Source organism: Pristiophorus japonicus, chromosome 2 (assembly GCF_044704955.1).
Source record: "Pristiophorus japonicus isolate sPriJap1 chromosome 2, sPriJap1.hap1, whole genome shotgun sequence".
NCBI lineage: Eukaryota > Metazoa > Chordata > Chondrichthyes > Pristiophoridae > Pristiophorus > Pristiophorus japonicus.
In genome coordinates this window covers 50,147,116-50,166,512 of record NC_091978.1, presented here as the reverse complement: position 1 = coordinate 50,166,512, position 19,397 = coordinate 50,147,116, and the positions used below count along the sequence as shown (strand labels likewise).

The window sequence follows — 19,397 nt, the reverse complement described above, 5'->3', positions numbered from 1 at the left end:
CCGCAATGCTAACACGGTGCTACTCGATTAGCACCCCTTGGCAGACTCTGAGTTCTGGTACCCTGAGATCTGTGCTCTCTGCCCTGGGCAGAGCCACGTTCTACAGTCTTGCCTGTGAAAGGCACAATTCTGTGTACAGTACTTGCTGGGTTTGAGTCCACAGGATGAATAATTTGCTTGGTGCTGCAGGTCGAGGTCATGAATGCCACACTGATGCTGATGGCCTTCTGCAGGTTGACTGTGGTGTCGGCAGATAATAGCTTGTGAAGGATGCCCTCGTGGCCAATCCCCATAATGCTTCATTGAGGTGCGTGCCGAAATCTCACACTGCCGCAAGTCTCCTGAGGTCAGCAGCATATTTTTCAATCTCCTGGCCCTCAGGTCTGCGGTGAGTGTAGAATCTGTGAGGATGCTCTGTTTTGGATTTAGTTGGTCACGAATTAGTTCAGTCAGCTCATTGTATGTCTTATCCTTGGCCTTCGTGGGTGCCAGCAAGTCCCTGATGAGGTGGTAGACCTCGGGCCCACAACTGGTCAGCAGTATAGCCTTGCGCTTCTCCGCCAATGTGTCCATCTCCCCTGCCGGCTCGTTTGCCACGAAATATTGCTTGAGCCTTTCTGTGAAGGCATCCCAATCATCACCCTCTGCAAAGTCTTTTCGTGTGCCAAAGGTAGCCATAATCGCCTGAAAGTCCGTATTCTCCTCGCCAGTTATCATGTCTGTAATGCACTTATGAATGATTCCACGAGGCAATGTGTTGTACTCAAACTGTAGTGACCTTGGTCCAGAGTGAGGCGCAAGCATGGTGAGCAGCCTTTTATACTGGGCCCTGCACACCTATGGAGGTGACCCTCGGGTCTCCCACCGCGGTGCTCTCTGGTGGACAGCCTCTGCCACAGCGGCAGGAAATGCCGGTCTCCACCACTTGCACCCTCTAGTGGTGCCAGCATAGTATATTCACAGTGTAAACCTTATTGATAGTACATCAGGTAACAAGTCTCCATCTTATGTAACTATTCAGTGACTACACAGAGAATATATCTATAGTCTGCATATATAACAATGGGGATAGGGTGAGAAAGTGGAGTTGAGGTAGATGATTTTATTGAATGGCGGAACAGGCTCGAGGGGCCGTTTGGCTTACTCTTACTCTTATTTTTTATGTTATGATACTAATCGGGTTTGGGAGATGCTATTAAAGAAGTGTGGGTGAGTTGCTGCATTGCGTCTTGGAGATGATGCATACTGTAGCTACGTTGTGCCAGTGGTGGAGGGAGTGAATGTTTAATGGGGTGGATGCGGTGCCTGTCACTGAAATGTTTGACAGTATAAGTATTACTGTTGCCTCTTTGCTTAACTGCCCAATCTAGGGAGTTTAATAATTTATCCAACTGTGGTTGTTGTATTTATGTAGCAGCAGAGAACATCTAACAGTACAAAATCTATCACATGCATTAAAGAATGTTCTTGGCTCAAGCTTTACACAGTTAAGACCAGATCATCAGGGTCTTCAAAGAGAAAAAGGAGGGAAACGGTGTTAAAGCTACTAATTCACCCAAAAATAATGAAACCATGTGTGCAGTCAGTCAGATAAGACCTACCTATTAAAAACATCTGAAACAGCATACCGAGTTAAATTGAGTATATTTTCAGGAACTTTGTCATAATTAGAACGGAGCGAACACATGCAATTTGCGTTCAATTTGCAATCTGTTAAAACTTGTCAATCAAGGCAGCCTGCATTGTTGGAGCTATCTGATGTGTCTTAGTAAGGGGAATATTGTCTGGCTACACCCAGGAGATCTCCCTATTCATTGGTTATGGGGACTTATCACCAAACAAAGTGGCAGGTGTGCTTGTTATCCCTTTGAAGATCATCCCACAATGATATCTAGGATGCAGAACATTCTTTACAGCCCTTCACTACCTCTCCAACAAGGCTCAGGCACAATGAAGCTCCTACAATAAGATAAGCAGACAGATGGTGTAAGTTCATGCTTCCAAAAGCACATAATTCAACAATAACTTTCATTTATATAGTGCCTTTACATAGTAAAAACATTCCAAGGCACTTGATAGGAGCATTATCAGGCAAAATTTGGCACCAAGCTACAAAGAGATATTAGGACAGGTGACCAAAAGCTTGACCAAAGAGGTAGGTTTTAAGGAGGGTCGTAAAGGTGGAGAGAGAGGTAGCGGGCCTGAGAGTTTTAGGGAGGGAATTCCAGAGCTGGGGCCAAGGCAGCTGAAGGCACGGTCGCTCATGGTGGAGACCAGAATTGGAGGGGCACAGAGATCTCGAGAGGTTGTAGGACTGGAGGAGGTTACAGAGATAGGTAGATGCAGGGCCATGGAGGGATTTGAATACAAGGATGAGAATTTTAAATTCGAAGCATTGCCAAACCAGAAGCAAGGTCAGTGAGGGATAAAAATTGCACAACAAATTTCCTGCCACTTTACCTTATCTAGATCGCATGCAATGTTACAACCGCATGGAAATTAATGGGACGGAGATTGCTAAGTTTCTAAATAAAAGAATAATATAAAATATGAAGACTTATGTGTCCTCAGTCAAATTAGTGGAAATGAGTACAAACATTTTCAAATGATGAGATGCCCTGTCAAAATAATTGCGGTTCTGCAGCACCTCCTTTGAGAATTTGCTATAGACATTTGAGGACCCTTTTTAGCCTTCCACAGATCTTCTTCCTTGACTGGAGGGTAGGGGAGATATATTGGGATTCTTTTTTAACTCTGATTTGGCAAAACAGTTACAGGGAATGTGCACACAACAATTGAGTTTTTCCCAAACACTCAAGCTAGTCCAAACCATGGGATAGATTTCAGTGCAGGGGGGTACGAAGTATTGAAGAAGGAGGATGGGACAGAACTAGAAACCAGGGAAGTGTACTCGAGTTTTATTTGTACCTGAAGGCAAGAAACTGTAAAAGAGCTTGGATGATTTAAACATTTTCTTGACCACAGAACATTAAAGTTGAATGCTCAGTAGGGAGGGTTTCAGTTGAATTTCCACAAGAACTAAATATTTTTTTATAGAGTGTATGTTCCAAGCAAAGAAAGTCTGACCAGGAATTGGTACAAGTGGTTGTGGTTGGAACTCCATTGATGAATTTATAAAATAACCTAAGGCAACAATTTTGAGATCAACAGAGCGTAAAATTGGGTGGGGTGTAAAATGGGCTTCCAACCCGAACCTTTTCTGTTCCCACTTGACTGGTTAGGTTATAATTACCCATAACTTCTAATAGCCAAGTACTGTGTGGTCTCTAGCCCACTCATTTCAGTCAAAAGAGAAGTGAAGAAAGAAGCATAAAACTAGGATTCTGATTAATTCCAGGTAATAGGTGCATTACAAACCAAAGGAGGTGTGATCTGAAAGACAAAGGAATGATTTGCCACACATGGTTTCTCATTGTACATTTATGGGGAAACATTTTTCTATTTGTAATGCAATAATCATGGCACTGTAGTCAGTTCAAATGCTATGCAAATTCATCACTAAGATTTCCTGAGTTTAATTTTTGATGGATTGCAGAGAAATAACACCACAGTTGTATGTCAGTCTAATTTTATCATTGTTTAAAATGTCTCTGTAAACTATTCTGCAGACTATTTGTAGAGGTGCAGTCGGTGTTTGCTTCTCAATTGCATCAGATTGGTTTGTTGCCGATAAAGGATGTCATGGCACTAGCTTACTGGCACTCAAAATTTTGGCTTGAAAGGTGGTTACTGTAGAATCTGTCTATGTGCTGATGACATTCTGTAGTCTGTTATTTGGTTTACCATTCATGTTAGTGTTTCTACTTTGTCTTTTCTTCCCTCTTCTCACTCATCCCTAATTCCATGGTATGGTCTTGAGCCATGTAAATGATGTACAGGCTAATGGTACTTGTCTGAGCGCACTGGTTACACAAAAGGATATGGGCCCTGACAACATCCCAGCTGCAATGCTGAAGACTTTGGCTCTAGAGCTAGCCAAGTCTCCAGCCAAGCTATTCCAGTACAGCTACACCACTGGCATCTACCTGACAAAGTGGAAAATTGCCCAGGTATGTCCTGTCCACAAAAAGCAGGACAAATAAAATCCAGCTTACCATCCTATCAATCTACACTCAATCATCAGCCAAGTGATGGAAGGGGGCCATTGACCGTGCTATCATGCAGCACTTACTCACTAATAACCTGCTCACCAATGCTCAGTTTGAGTTCCGTCAGGACCACTCGGCTACAGACCTCATTACAGCCTTGGTCCAAACAGGGACAGCCTTTGACATCAAGCGCTTTACAGAGAATGAAGTACTTTTGGACTGTTGTAATGTAGAAAACGAGGCAGATAAACTGTTTTTTGTTATGTTGATTCCGTTTTGTTTGCTCATATACATTAGAAAATGAGAAGCTACTCACATTTATACAAAAGCCAAATACTGCGGATGCTGGAAATCTGAAATAAAAAAAGAAAATGTTGGAAATACTCAGCAGGTCAGGCAGAGTTAATGTTTCAGGTTGATGACCCGTCTTCAGAACTGGAAAAAGTTAGAGATGTAATAGATTTTAAGCAAGTGTAGGGAAAGGGTGAGGGGAAGAAAGAACAAAAGGGAAGGTCTGTGATAGGGTGGAAGGTAGAAGAGATTAAGAGACAAAAAGGATGATGGTGCAAGGCAAAAGGAGATGGTACCTTCTTCCCCTTCACTTTCCACTGATCCCATCCCTTCTTCCATTCTCTCCTCCTGCCGTGTTTTCACTATCCCTTCCGACCTTCCCCTCTCTGATCCTGAACGATCAGTCCTCAGCAAAGGCCTGAGCTTCATCCCCTTATGTCCCCACCTCAATGAATTTTGAATTCGGCATGATGCTGAGCTCTTTTTCTGTCGACTATGCCTCAGTGCCCACTTCTTCGGACAGGAATTCTCTCCCCCCTCCCCCCCCCCCTGCCCCCCCCCACAGCTGACCTTTTCTTGAATTTTCAGAATTCTCGCTCTACTCCCTCCCTCCCACTGGCCTCTTACCTCTCTTTCTTTTTGTTGCAAACTGCCAGTGTGACATCGGCCATCTCAATTTCTCTGCTCCCCTCACTCACTCCAACCTACTTCCCACTGAACTTGCAGTACTCTCTGATCCAATCCTAACATTGTCATTAAACCTGCTGACAAGGGTGGGTGGCGCTGTTGTTGTTTGGCGAACCGACCTCTACCTTGCAGAGGCTGAACGGCAACTCTCTGACACCTCTGCCTACCTCCCCCAATACCGAACATCAAGCCATCGTCTCCCAGACCGTCACTGACCACATCTCCTCTGGAGATCTTCCCTCCACAGCTGCCAACCTCATAGTTCCCCAACCCCACACAACCCACTACTTACCTCCTTCCCAAGATCTAGAAACAGGACTGCCCTGGTAGACCCATTGTTTTAGCCTGTTCTTGCCCCACGGAACTGATTTCCTCCTATCTCGACTCTATTTATTCTCCACTTGTCCAGTCTCTTCCCACCTACATCCGCAACTCTCCCGATGCCCTCCGCCACTTTAACAATTTCAATTTTTCTGGCCCTAACCGTCTCCTTTTCACTATGGATGTCCAATCCCTCTACACTTCCATCCTCTGCCAGGAAGGCCTGAGTGCGCCCCACTTCTTCCTCGAGCAGAGGCCCAACCAGTCCCCATCCACCACCGCCCTCCTCCACCTGGCTGAACTTATCCACACATTGAACAACTTCTCCTTTAACTCCAATCACTTTCTCCAAATTAAAGATGTTGCTGTGGGAATCTGCATGGATTCTAGCTATGCCTGCCTTTTCGTTGTTCCAGTCCTACTTGGGTCCCCTCCCTCATCTCTTTTTCCAGTACATTGATGACTGTATTGGTGCCATTTCCTGCTCTTGCCCTGATCTAGAAAATTTAATTCACTTTGCATCGAATTTCCACCCTTCCCTCACCTTCACATGGTCCATCTATTACTCTTCCCACCCTTGCTATTGACAAACAATTCTTAGAAGCCCACTGAGTCCCACAGCTACCCTGGACAAGAGTTCCTCTCAGCCCGCTTCCTGTAAGGACTCCATTCCATCCTCCCAGTTCCTCCATCTTGTCGCATCTGATCTGATGACACCACCTTCCACACTAGTGCTTCCGATATAAAAACAGAAAATGCTGGAAATCTCAGCGGGTCAGGCAGCATCTGTGGAGAGAAAAACAGAGTTAACGTTTCCGGTCGATGACCCTTCATCACTAGTGCTTCTGATATGCCATCCTTCTTCCTCAACCGAGGATTCCCCTCTACTGTGGTTGACATGGCCCTCGAACGTGTCGGTCCCATTTCCCGCATTTCTGCTCTCACCCCTTCACCTCTCTCCCAGAACCACAATAGGGTTCCTCGTGTCCTCACCTTTCATCACATCAGCCTCCACATTCAACAGATCCTCCTCCATCATTTCCGCCATCTCCAGCGTGATCCCACCATCAAACACATCTTCCCCTCCCCTCTCCTTTCAGCATTCCGAAGGGACTGCTCCCTCCACAACACCCTGGATCTCGCCGCAATTAACCCCAATGGCACCTCTCCTCCCCATGGCACCTTCCTGTACAAGCGCAGGAGTTGCAACACCTGCCCTTTTACCTACTCGCTTCCCACCATCTAGGGCCCTAAACATTCCTTCCAGATGAAACAGCGATTTACTTGTACTTCTTGTGTTTGTACCTCTCTACATTGATGAGACCAAACGCAGACTGGGTGACAACTTTGCGGAACACCTCTGTTCAATCCGTAAGGGTGACCCCGAGCTTCCTGTCGCTTGTCACTTTAACTCTCTGCTCCACTCCCACTCTGTTATCTCCATCCTTGGCTTACTGCACAATGTAAGCTCGAGGAACAGCACCTCATCTTTCGAGTAGACACTTTACAGCCTTCCGGACTCAACATTGAGTTCAACAATTTCAGTCTATCAGGCGGCAGCTATTTATGATTCTGCCAACCCCATTTGCAACACTTAATCACTCCTACCTTCCATCCAATCACAGACCGTCTCTTTTGTTCTTTCCTCCCCTCTCCCCTTTACAAATGTACTTGTACTTCTTTCAATTTAGCATAGTGTATTCGCTGTTCACGATGTGGTCTCCATTCAGTCCGTAAGTGTGACCCGAGCTTCTGGTTGCCTGTCACTTTAATTTTCCGCTCCACTCCCGCTCTGACCTCTCAGTCCTTGGCCTCTTACACTGTGCCAACGCAGCTCAGCGTAAGCTCGAGGAACAGCACCTCATCTAATGTTTCGACACTTTACAGCCTTCTGGACTCAACATCGAGTTCAACATTTTCAGACCATAACATCTGCCCCTTTTTTATTTTCTGTTTTTTTTCTCTATTTCCCATGGCAGCTGTTGATGATTCTGCCATCTACATCCTACATCCTATCTAGACTCATCTTTTGTTTCTTAACTTGTCCCATTACCGTCTCCTTTTGCCTTGTACCATCAACCCTTTTGTCTCTTAATCTCTTCTGCCTTCCACCCTATTCTGGCCCCTTTCCCTGCCCCTACACTTGCTTAAGATCTGTTACATCTCTAACTTTTTCCAGTTCTGATGAAGGCTCATCGACCTGAAACGTTAACGCTGTTTCTCTCCACAGATGCTGCCTGACCTGCTGAGTATTTCCAGCATTTTCTATTTTTACTCTCATATATATCTTTACTGAAGTTTAACACATTAGTGCCACTGAAAATACAACTGCTGTTACACAATCATTCAATGTTAATGGTAAAATATTCCTACAGCATGTAGGAAAGCCCATCTTACAAGAGAAATATGATTATATTTGTAGTATCAAGTACCTCTCCGTGAATTTAACTCTAAGGGAATTCATCATTAGATGTGTTAATTGTCTTCTAACTTTCTTAAATGTAAACTATGTTCTTTAAAATGAAATAAGTATTTAAATATATAATGATTGGGAGATTATTTAATTTTTAACCTGGTCATTGCTGCTTTTGTGCCCCTTGTCCCTGAAATGTACTTATCAGAAAATAGATGATGTTTTTCACATCATGTTTGCAGATTTATCGAACAAGAAAATTCTACATCTTGATTTTATTTTGATATTTAGACCTTTTTTTATTATTAAAAGGCCAATTTTAAGAGGAGAAATGCTGACTTTCTTGTGTTTACTATGTGCAGTGACATCCACAGTTGGCAGCTGAGGACGAGAAAACGCAGAGTGGCTCACGTGTGGTAAGCTATTCTGTATTCTGATCTAAATCTAAAGACTGAGTGGATTGGCTAAGAAAGCCAAAGTTATAATAGTAAATTAAGTATCCGAGTTATCAGTTTATTGTGCCCGTTGAACAGTAGTTAAGTAATAAACAGATATAGATAGTCCTGTATAGGCTAAAAGATACCAATTTATCCAGATCTTGTCCAACATCGAGTAGTGTATTGTATATCTTTGTTGTCTGCTTCTGTGCATTAATTTTGAAAGCTGTGTATACACTGTTAAGTTCTTGTTCTAATTAATTCATGAGACATCAGTTGAAGATATTACTTTATTAGTCAAAAGTCCATGTGAACTTAATTAGACACTACATTAATAAACAATTAATAAGAGTCTATCAGACCTGTTCTAATAAAAGCTGGAATTATTCAATTTGAGAAACTGGGTGGAAGTGACTAATGGGTAGTTCTTTTACCTCTGTAGACCTAAGTCCCAAATCAGCAAGAAAAAGCCTATTGTCCATTAGGAAATCTTTCTAGTTATGTGGAAACATTAGGAACCTGGGTAGGCCATTTAACCCCTCGCGCCTGCTCTGTCATTTAATTAAATCATGGCTGATCTGCACCTCAACTACATCAACTCGCTTTTGCTATATATCCTTTGATATCCTTACCTAACAATATTCACAGATCAAAAAGCTGAAAGCTTCTTTTGATTGCAAAGCTAGGATCCCATTGGCCTGGAAATCCTGGCCTCCCCAGGTCCGTATGGAGCATGTACGGACCCGGGAAGGCATCCCTAAAGCCAGTTTTCAGCGCACAATGCGCATGCGCTGAAAACCGGCTTCTGATCTGTCATGCATCTCTGGAGCAAGGACATTTACAATGGCAAGATTGCGGTATTTATCTATATCTTGCCCGACAAATGTCCTCAAAACTCTTGCGCCTGATAAAAGCAGGCGCATACCCTACTTTTACAGGGGTAAGTGTTTTAAAACATACAAAAATATAATTAAATTTAATTTTAAAAAAGCACATTTTATTGTTAAAAACCCTGCCCACTAAGGTAAGTTTATTTTTAACCCTAATTACTAAACTTAAAAAAAAAATCAGAAAAATATAGATTTTTTTCCTAAGGCATTTATTAACTTTAATTTCAATTAATTTTAATTATGTGAGGGGTGTTTTTTTATTTTTTCTTATAGTGTTTAGTGTTTTTGTTTTTTTTTCTCATTAATAGCAATTGAGAACTCGTAGATACGGAGTTCTCAATTGCTATTAATGAGAAAGCTGTGGAATACTTTACCTGATTGGTTGTGCATCTTCTGCATGGGAACCTGGAGGACGGGAGTGCACTTCGCAGCGCGGGAAGAGAAGGCCTCCCCAACGGAATCCCTCGCTCCTCTGGGACCACCAGGTAATTTAGTTAAAATTCTTCAGTCGGAGGTGTTCGTCCGAAAGAAGCCTCCGTCCGGAATTTCAGGGCCATAGTTTCAGCTACAAATAACTACTGATAATTATATTATTAGTGGTTGTTGGAAAAATGTGTACAAATCCTAAGATTATTGATCGAATGAACTTTTCATTTTTAAATATTGATAAACCTTGGTGAAATGCCAAGATCATTAATGCCAAGATTCAAAGACAAACTGAGAAGACAAGGTAAATGAAGAAGTCATGGTCAGGTGCTTGGGTTTGTGTAAGTAAGGAGTTTCATTGGGCCCAAGTTTCGAGCCGTGTCTAGAACGGCGCAGTCCCGACCTGGACGCCCGTTTCTCGCGCCACAAAGTGCGCCTAAAAAAAACCTCCGTATTCTCCACCTACCTGCAGGTCCTCTGGCCCTTGGCGCGGCGCAGCAGGAGCTGTAGGGGGCGGAGCCAGGTCCCTGCGCTGAAAACAGTGCCGGGAGCTCTGCACATGCGCGCTACAGTGGGCACGCAAGTGCAGTAGCTCCAGGCACCCGAAACTGTGGGAGGAGCCCGAACCACGCAGCCCCACTGGGGCTGCGTGAATAAGGCTCCTCCCACGGCCAGCTCCTGCTTCCTCCCGACCCGACTCCCGCTTCCCGCCTCCGGACCGGACCCGACACCCACTCCCCTCCCCCCCGGACCAGACCCGACACCCGCTCCCCTCCCCCCACGACCGGACCCAACACCCGCCCCCCCCCCCCTCCGACCGGACCCGACACCCGCTCCCCCACCCCGCCTCTGGACTGGATCCGACCTGACCTCCCTCTCCCTCCCTCCCACCACCCCCCCGACCCGACCCAACGCCACCTACCTGTAAATCTGGTGCTGGGGACGGGCCCTGCCCGAAGTCTCGGGCCCTGCCCGTTCAGCCTCCCTCCCCCTTCTCCTTCCCCCCCCCACAATCTCCTTCCCCCCCCCACCAATCTCCTTTCCCCCTCCCATCTCCTTCCCCCCCAATCTCCTTCCCCCCCCAATCTCCTTCACCACCCTCCAATCTCCTTCACCCCCCCAATCTCCTTCACCCCCCCAATCTCCTTCACCCCCCCCAATCTCCTTCACCCCTCCCAATCTCCTTCACCCCCCCCAATCTCCTTCACCCCCCCAATCTCCTTCACTCCCCCCAATCTCCTTCACTCCCCCCAATCTCCTTCACCCCCCCAATCTCCTTTCCCCCCCAATCTCCTTTCCCCCCAATCTCCTTTCCCCCCCCCAATCTCCTTTCCCCCATCTCCTTCCCCCACCCCCAATCTCCTTCCCTCCCCCATCTCCTTTCCCCCCCCACATCTCCTTTCATCCCCATTTCCTTTCTCCCCCTTCTCCCCCCTCCCCATCCCTCCCCCTTCTCCCCATCCCTCCCCCTTCTCCCCATCCCTCCCCCTTCTCTCCATCCCTCCCCCTTCCCCCCATCCCTCCCCCTTCTCCCCCATCCCTCCCCCTTCTCCCCCATCTCCCCCATCCCTCCCCCTTCTCCCCCATCCCTCCCCCTTCTCCCCCATCCCTCTCCCTTCTCCCCCTTCCCTCTCCCATTCTCCCCCTTCCCTCCCGCTTCCCTCCTCTCTCCCTCTACCCCCCTCCTCCCCCTCCCCTCGCTGTCAGAAACACAGACACTGACAGACAGAGAGACAGAGACACACTGAGGGGGACATCCCAGCATGCTGTTGGAGGGCTCCCGATGCTGCAGTCGGTAAGTAGAAAATGTTTTATTTATTGATTTTTTTAAAAAATAAATTATTTCTTATTAATTTTTTTGGATTGATTTATTGATGTTTTTATCATTTATTATTGATGATGGCTCTTTATTTGTAAAACTGAAGTGTTTAATGTTTGTAAACTTCCCTTTAAACACCCCCCCCCCCCACCATTCCCTACGCCTGATTTGTAACCTACACCTGATTTTCTAAAGTGTAGACAAGGTTTTTTCGAGCGTACAAAAATCTTCACTTACTCCATTCTAAGTTAGTTTGGAGTAAGTTTTCACTCACGAAACTTTGAAATCAGGTGTAAGTGGCCGGACACGCCCCCTTTTGAAAAAAAAATTCTGTTCCAAACTGAAACTGTTCTAACTGACTAGAACTGGAGCAAACTAAATGTGGAGAATTCCGATTTCTAAGATACTCCGTTCTACACCAGGTGCTCCTAAAAATCAGGAGCAAATCATGTGGAAACTTGGGGCCATAGTTTTGAGATCCTGGTAAAAAATCTAAGTCTGTGCAATGAGACTTCATTTCAACACAGTGCAAAGAGGAGGAAGAGAGTGTATGACAAGAGTATTTTTATAGGATCATTGACATTTCTGAATTGAAAGAGGTCATTCAATTCCATTGTGCCGTCCTAATGCTAGCTCCACATCAGAACCTAAATATAATTTCCCTAGCTCCTTTTAATGGTTCCTTTTCTGTGTTTATCTAGTTCCCTCGTCAATGCTATAATTGCCTCAGCTTTAATAGCTACTTGCAGCTAAGCATTCTATAATTCTAATAAATTATTTCTTACCTCCCCTTTATCCTTTTATTGCGAATACTAAGTTTATACCCTTTGTTTTCACTCATTGGTGAAACAACAATAATCATTCATGACAGTTTCAAACCCATTCAAAACTATGAACCATCACACTTGGGAGGAAGAAGAGAGAACTGGCTACTGCTTAATGACTGAGTTAGTTTAAGGGGTTGGTTGTTAGGTGTGCCAGCCAATATGAGCATATTTCCTTGGTGAGTACTTGGGCTACAGATCACATTTTCCACCTGGAAAATGAAACCTAACTGCTTCTTTTCACAACAAAAACAGAAAATGCTGGAAACACTCAGCAGACCAGGCAGCATCCGTGGAGAGAGAAACCGAGTTATCGTTTCAGGTTTGAGACCCTTTGTCAGAACTGGAAAAAGTTAGAAACGTAACAGATTTTAACTGGGTGCAGAAGCAGAGAAAGCGGGGAGGGGAGGAAAGAACAAAAGGGACGGTCTGTGATAGGGTGGATGGCAGGAGTGTTTAACTGTTGCAAATGGGGTTGGCGGAATCATAAACAGCTGGCGCTTGAGAAAATAGGGTCTGAAATTGTTGAACTCGATGTTGAATCTGGAAGGCTGTTAAGTGCATAATCGAAAGATGAGGTGCTGTCCCTCGAGCTTACATTGAGCTTCATTGTGCAGCAGGCCGAGGATGAATCAGAGTGGGAATGGAGCGGAGAGTTAAAGTGACAGGCGACCGGAAGCTCGGGGTCACCCTTACGGACTGAACGGAGGTGTTCTGCAAAGTGATTACCCAGTCTGCATTTGTTCTCCCCAATGTAGAGAGATACAAGTGCAAGAAATATGTAAATTGCTGTTTCACCTGGAAGGAATGTTTTGGGCCCTGGATGGTGGGAAGGGAGTAGGTAAAATTGCAAGTGTTGTGACTCCTGTACTTGCACAGAAAGGTGTCATGGGGAGGGGCTATTAGGGGTGATTGAGGAGAGGTCCAGGGTGTCGTGGAGGGAGCGGTCCCTTCGGAATGCTGAAAGGAGAGGGGAGGGGAAGATGTGTTTGATGGTGGGATCACGCTGGAGGTGGCGAAAATGACAGAGGAGGATCCGTTGAATGTGGAGGTTGATGTGATGAAAGGTGAGGACAAGAGGAACCCTATTGTGGTTCCGGGAGGGAGGTGAAGGGATGAGAGCAGAAGTGTGGGAAATGGGACCTACACGTTCGAGGGCTATGTTGACCCCAGTAGAGGGGAATCCTCCGTTGAGGAAGAAGGAAGACATATTGGAAGCACTAGTGTGGAAGGTGCCATAGTCAGAACAGATGTTGGGGAGATGGAGAAACTGGAAGAATGGAATGGAGTCCTTACAGGAAGGGGGTGGGAGGTAGCTGTGGGAGTCAGTGGGCTTTATAGTAGATGTTTGTTGATAGCCTAACCCCAGAAATGGAGACAAAGAAGTCGAGGAAGGGAAGAGTAAGAGATGGATCATGTGAAGGCGAGGGAAAGGTAGAAATTGGAAGCAAAGTGAATTTAATTTTCTAGTTCTGGGCAAGAGCAGGAAACGGCATCAATGCACCAGAAAAGTAGGTGAGGGAGAGGACCAGAACAAAGAATGTTCCACATATCCCACGAAAAGGCAGGCATAACTAGGGCCCATGTGGGTCCCCACAGCAACACCTTTAATTTGGAGGAAGTGAGTGGAGTCAAAGGAGTTGTTCAATGTGAGAACAGGTTCAGCCAGGCAGAGGGTGGTGGTGGATGGGGACTAGATGGTCTCTGTTTAAGAATGAAACGGTGTTCCCTCAGGCCATCCTGGTGGGGGATGGAGGTGTAGACCATGGGGGATGGATATCTGTAGTGAAAAGGAGTGTTTCCAGCATTTTCTGTTTTTGTTTTGGATTCCAGCATCTGCAGTATTTTGCTATTGTACTGCTTCTTTTCACCTTGGACATGGAACCTCTGGCAATGACCAAAAGAGAAAGTCCAAACACCAGGGGTCACAGTCTAAGGATAAGGGGTGATCCACTTAGGATCAAGATGAGGAGAAACTTCTTCACTCAGAGAGTTGTTAACTTGTGGAATTCTCTACCGCAGAGAGTTGTTGATGCCAGTTCGTTAGGTATATTCAAGATGTGGCCCTTACGGCTAAAGGGATCAAAGGTATGGAGAGAAAGCAGGAAAGGGATACTGAAGTGTATGATCAGCCATGATCTTATTGAATAGTGTTGCAGGCTCGAAGAGCCGAATGGCCTACTCCTGCATCTATTTTCTATGTTTCAGACGAGAACTTTAGAAATCAGTTTATTTTTGTGTGCAGAAAACCTGCTGCTATGTGCAATCAATTCTGCAACCTCACTTCTTGAGAATGTATACTAAAACTCATCCTAAACATATCATGCATCACTTATCCAATACTTTCTGCAAAACTACATAGTGGGAGAAATTTGGCTCCTTTGTGTCTCCTGTTAGCGCCTCCGGGGGACGCAAATGGTTTTGTGAGCGGGCACTGCGAGATCAGCAACTCTGGCTAAGTTCGTTGTGAGTTTTGAGGCTTGGTACGGTGTTGCACCCTCTTGCGCCCGGAGATCATGACATCATGGTCGTGCGCATCGCCTCGGTAACGCCCTGGAACCGAACTTGCGTTTGCCCTCTGCAGCATCGCCGGGCGCCAACACCAACAGCTGCAGAAGGCATTGATCAGGAGGCTGGGGGTGATGCTTAAAGGCGAGGTGGCCGAGGTACGTTTAAAAAAAAATTTTAAATTTCAAAACCTCTCTTTTCAATTTTTTCCCTTGTTTCCTGCCTGCGATCCATCAGCTTGGCACTCTGCTGCAGGGCTGATTGGGCTGGATTGCGGCTGCGGTCGATGAGAAGATAAGTCTTTTGCAGAGCCTGCTGCGATGGCCCTTCCCTTTAAGCGAGGGAAGGCGTCTTTCAATGCAGCAGTGTTGCACAGCCCAGTGTGCAGAGCTGCACAGTTACTGCCCCGCCTGCTGCCTCTTGCACTCCAGGAAGGAAGTGGAGCGCTTGATTTAGAGCCCCACTTCCTTCCTCGAGCGCAAACACCGAATTTTTTTAATGTTTGAAAACATTCGCGCCTGACGCAAATTTTTCAAACTTTTAAAAGTTAGCGCCCCAAACAGGGCGCTCCCGAATTTCTCCCCCATAAAATCCTACTCCATTTGTATTGTTGTAGGTGAGATTGTAGTATAAAAGGATAACAGCAATGCCTAAATGCCGAATGCTGTACAAATAGTATAACCGGGGAAGAGAAAATTAAATAAAGATGAACATATTTCATTCTTTTGACCATCTTTTTGCATCTGAATACAGTAGATCCAGGACCTCTACAACTGCACCTCAGTTGTGTAAGTGAGCAGGAAGCCAGGATTACATTTAAAATGAATTGAGCTCTGCAAAAGCGATGCAGAATTTAATTTACCTCACGACAGTGTTGAGCAATGTAACTCTGTCATGGGGGACATTGTTGGGAGTATGAAGACAAGAGATTTCTCACTAGTTTCTTTACATAGTCTGCTCAATGGACTGACGGAAGCACTCTCTAGGAGCATTACCACCATAATAGCAACAACTTGCATTTAAATAGCATCTTTACTTTTTAAAAAGTTGTAAGATACTTCACAATTATGAGTGATGAAATTGGATGCTGAGCCAGGAAGGAAGAGATTAGGAAGGGTGATTGAAAGCTAGGTCCAAGAGATGGGTTTTGAGCAGATTTTTAAAGGTGCAAAAGATACGGGCAAAGGCAGAGAGCTTTAGGGAGGATGTTCCAAAGATTATGCCCAAACTGAAGGTTCTGCCACCAATAGTGGGGTGCAGAAAGAGAGAGATGCACAGTAGGCCAGAGTCACGAGCAATTTGTGTCAAATGAATGTATCTCTTGAATATTCAGTCTCTTTTTAATCAATTTGGCACAATCAAAATTCCAGGTGATTCTTGCCATAAATGGATTCTGGGCTTTAGCGACAGCATTTAAAAAAAAGTCTTGCATTTATATAGTGCCTTTCACGACCTCAGAGAATCCAAAGCGCTTCACAGCCAATGAAATACTTTTGAAGTGTAGTCACTGTTGTAATGTCGGAAACGCAGCAGCCAGTTTGCACACAGCAAGGTCCCACAAACAGAAATGTGATAATGACCAGATAATCTGTTTTAGTGATGTTGGTTGAGGGATAACCATTGGCTAGGGCATCAGGGAGAATTCCCCTGCTCTTCTTCGAAATAGTATCATGAGATCTTTTACATTCACATGAGAGGGCAGACGAGGCCTCAGTTTAACATCTCATCCAAAAGACCGCATCTGCGACATTGCAGCACTCCCTCAGCACTACACTTGTGTGTCAGCCTAGATTTTGTACTCAAGTCTGTGTATTTCTAGTATTTTCTGTTTTATTTAATGTTTTATCACTAGTCCATTTTAGGGCCCAATATCAGTATTGCAACATTTAGGACATCTGCTGCCCAACTCTATTAATATCCATGCCCCAGAAACTATTAGTATCCACTTAATTCGCTGACACAGCCCTATAAAGAGGGTTTTTAAACACCAGTTATGTTGTATTGTTTAAAATGACTTCATGTCGCAATTATTTTATTTTCAGGTCATACTACTTGAAGTCTAGCATTTGGGCACAAGCAAAGATTGGGCTCGCTAATAACTCATTGAATTTATTCAATGAATAGCTAAGCCAAAAAATCTGGAAATGTTCAAAGTTTGATGCATGTCTGTGCTGAGCTAACTAATTTCAGCAGTGCAGGAAGTAGGAATACTCTAATTGATCTTGACATCTCTGAATTAAGGAAAGTAAAACTGTATCTGATTACTATCCAGTGACCTCTGCTAGAAATTCATGTGTGAAGGACAGAATTAAGCTTGGTGGTGGTGCACCCATTGTTGAAGCACCTGCCAGCAGTACTCGCCTTCATGGCATAAATATGTATAGTAACATAATAAAAACAGAAAATGTTGGTTAAGCAGCATCTGTGGAGAGAGAAACAGAATTAATGTTGAAACGCTGAGTATTTCCAGCATTTTCTGTTTTTATTTCAGATTTCCAGCATTCACGGTATTTTGCTTTTGTATTAATGCATAATAACATCTCCATCTAGAGAGGATAAAATGATGAAAGATGAGATCCTGCTGGACTCACTGTGTATTCCCTGCATTTTCAGGCACAGTACTGGACTGAAGGAAGCCACATGCAAACAAGGAGTCAAAACCTTCAGGAGAGGAGGAGGTGGGGGAAATTGTTGAGGGGGGCACAGATTGAATGTACAATAATTTAATAGTTGAACTTACTCTTACAAGGGTTAAGCTTCCAAGATCTTATGCTGTCTATGTCGAAGTTACCTATTGGAAGGTATGGGAATTTTGTAGGTTGGATTCAAGTTGGCCGGTAGTACACCCAACTTATTGCAATACAGTATTGTATTAGGGCACCATTGGTTCCCCAGTAAAATTAAAGTTTATTGAGACGTTCAAAAGTTCGTGTCTCATCGGCTATTATAAATATAGAGTATTTTCGTGTTTTTAATTAGTTTCATGATACCTCAAGGTGGATTCATTTCAATTTAAAATAAATATAAGATAATTTTGTATTTATGCCTTGTACTAGACTTTTGGAATTGGTTCACTGCTGGAACTTGTTTTGAAATTATAATGGAAATGCTGACCTGACTTCTGCTTTGCATTCTTTGATGAAGGGCTAAATTTTGGGCTTCATATACATCTCTGAATATTGATAGGATTGTACAGTGTGTATATTTATTTTTTTAAACTGCACTGTATACGGCTGATGAATGGCAAGCACTGATAAACTGATTATTGAGTACTGTATGGTACCAGTATGTTGCAATGTAAAACTCCCTCTCCTGCTGTTCCAACCCCTGCAGAACACCCCTACACATCCATTGAATAGTACCCTTTGTCGTCTAAATGAGTACAATAGCCAAATTGGTGCCAATTAGTCATACATTTTAGGACAGCTTCATGCTGTTGCTTTTGTGCTGACTTGCGGAGACTGCTCAGACAGTCAATTTTATTAACACTTGCCCAAGCTTGCATTGCATAAACAATTTGAGTGTACTGGTGAAAATCAGTACTTTGCATTTATCTATTTCAATTCAGACTGTAAAAGAAGGTTTCTAAACTAGATGTATTATGATGCAACAGTAAAAATCGATGGCTGTTTCCAATATTTGAGCCCATTCTGGTGAAACTATATTGTTTGATTTATGATATGTTGTAATTTAAGGTGCATTTTTATATGACTATTTCAAACTGTATCCAGGTAATGTGGATTGTCATAATCTTTTGGATATCTGTGATCTACAGTGCGTATGAAAGAAGATAGTGAACAAATCTGATGTTCATTATATCTGAAAATTGGGCCTCTTTTGGTCAATCAACTATCAGTACATAAGAACATAAGAACATAAGAAATAGGAGCAGGAGTAGGCCATAGGGGCCCTCGAGCCTGCTCTGCCATTTAATACGATCATGGCTGATCCAATCATGGACTCAGGTCCACTTCTCTGCCTACTCTCCATAACCCCTTATTCCCTTATCATTTAAGAAACTGTCTATTTCTGTCTTAAATGTATTCAATGTCCCAACTTCCACAGCTGTCTGAGGCAGTGAATTCCATAGATCCACAACCCTCAGAGAAGAAATTTCTCCTCATCTCTGCTTTAAATGGACGGCCCCTTATTCTAAGATCATGCCCTCTAGTTCTAGTCTCTCCCATCAGTGGAAATAGTTTCCTGCTTTTTGTCTGCCTCCTTTTTAGAAGTTAATTTTGAGAGGAGTAAGTGAAGAATGATGCTGGCACTAAGTAAATTGATGAAATGCTTATGAATGTTCACATCTAATGGAGGCATCTAGTAATTTGTGACAGAGACATTTTGATAGAATACTGCATATTAAAACCATAGGAAGTACAAGATGAGGAAAGACTATTCAGTCCATCTGGCTGGTCCCAAAAACTACTATCTCTGTTGTCCATTCTCTCACATTTCCCCCTCAATCTTTTGGCACTATAGTGAATTTTAACTGCCTCTTCCCAGCAGAAGCCGGGTGGAATGGGAGTTAAAATTCAATTGGTGGACTTAGAATCATAGGAGTGAATTTTAACCCTCAAAAATGGATAGGTTGAAGTTGGGTGAGATGTAAAAATTAAAAAAATCTCAAACCTGATCCCAACCCACCCACTTCCGGGTTTAGCAGAGATGG

General features: G+C 44.1%; 1 protein-coding gene across 2 annotated transcripts in view; it reads left to right on the top strand.

Annotated features, from left to right (window-relative positions):
• The window catches only part of LOC139230077 (zinc finger and BTB domain-containing protein 7C), a 272,981-nt gene that overhangs the window by 55,537 nt on the left and 198,047 nt on the right, over positions 1-19,397 (top strand). Inside the window, exons 2-3 of one of the 2 annotated variants that reach the window (XM_070861878.1) lie at positions 8,184-8,237; positions 17,339-17,403. In XM_070861878.1, the coding sequence (XP_070717979.1) occupies positions 17,366-17,403 (38 nt within the window). In that variant the 5' untranslated portion in view covers positions 8,184-8,237; positions 17,339-17,365. The remainder of the gene's footprint in view (positions 1-8,183; positions 8,238-17,338; positions 17,404-19,397) is intronic. The other variant, XM_070861886.1, reaches the window with a different exon arrangement.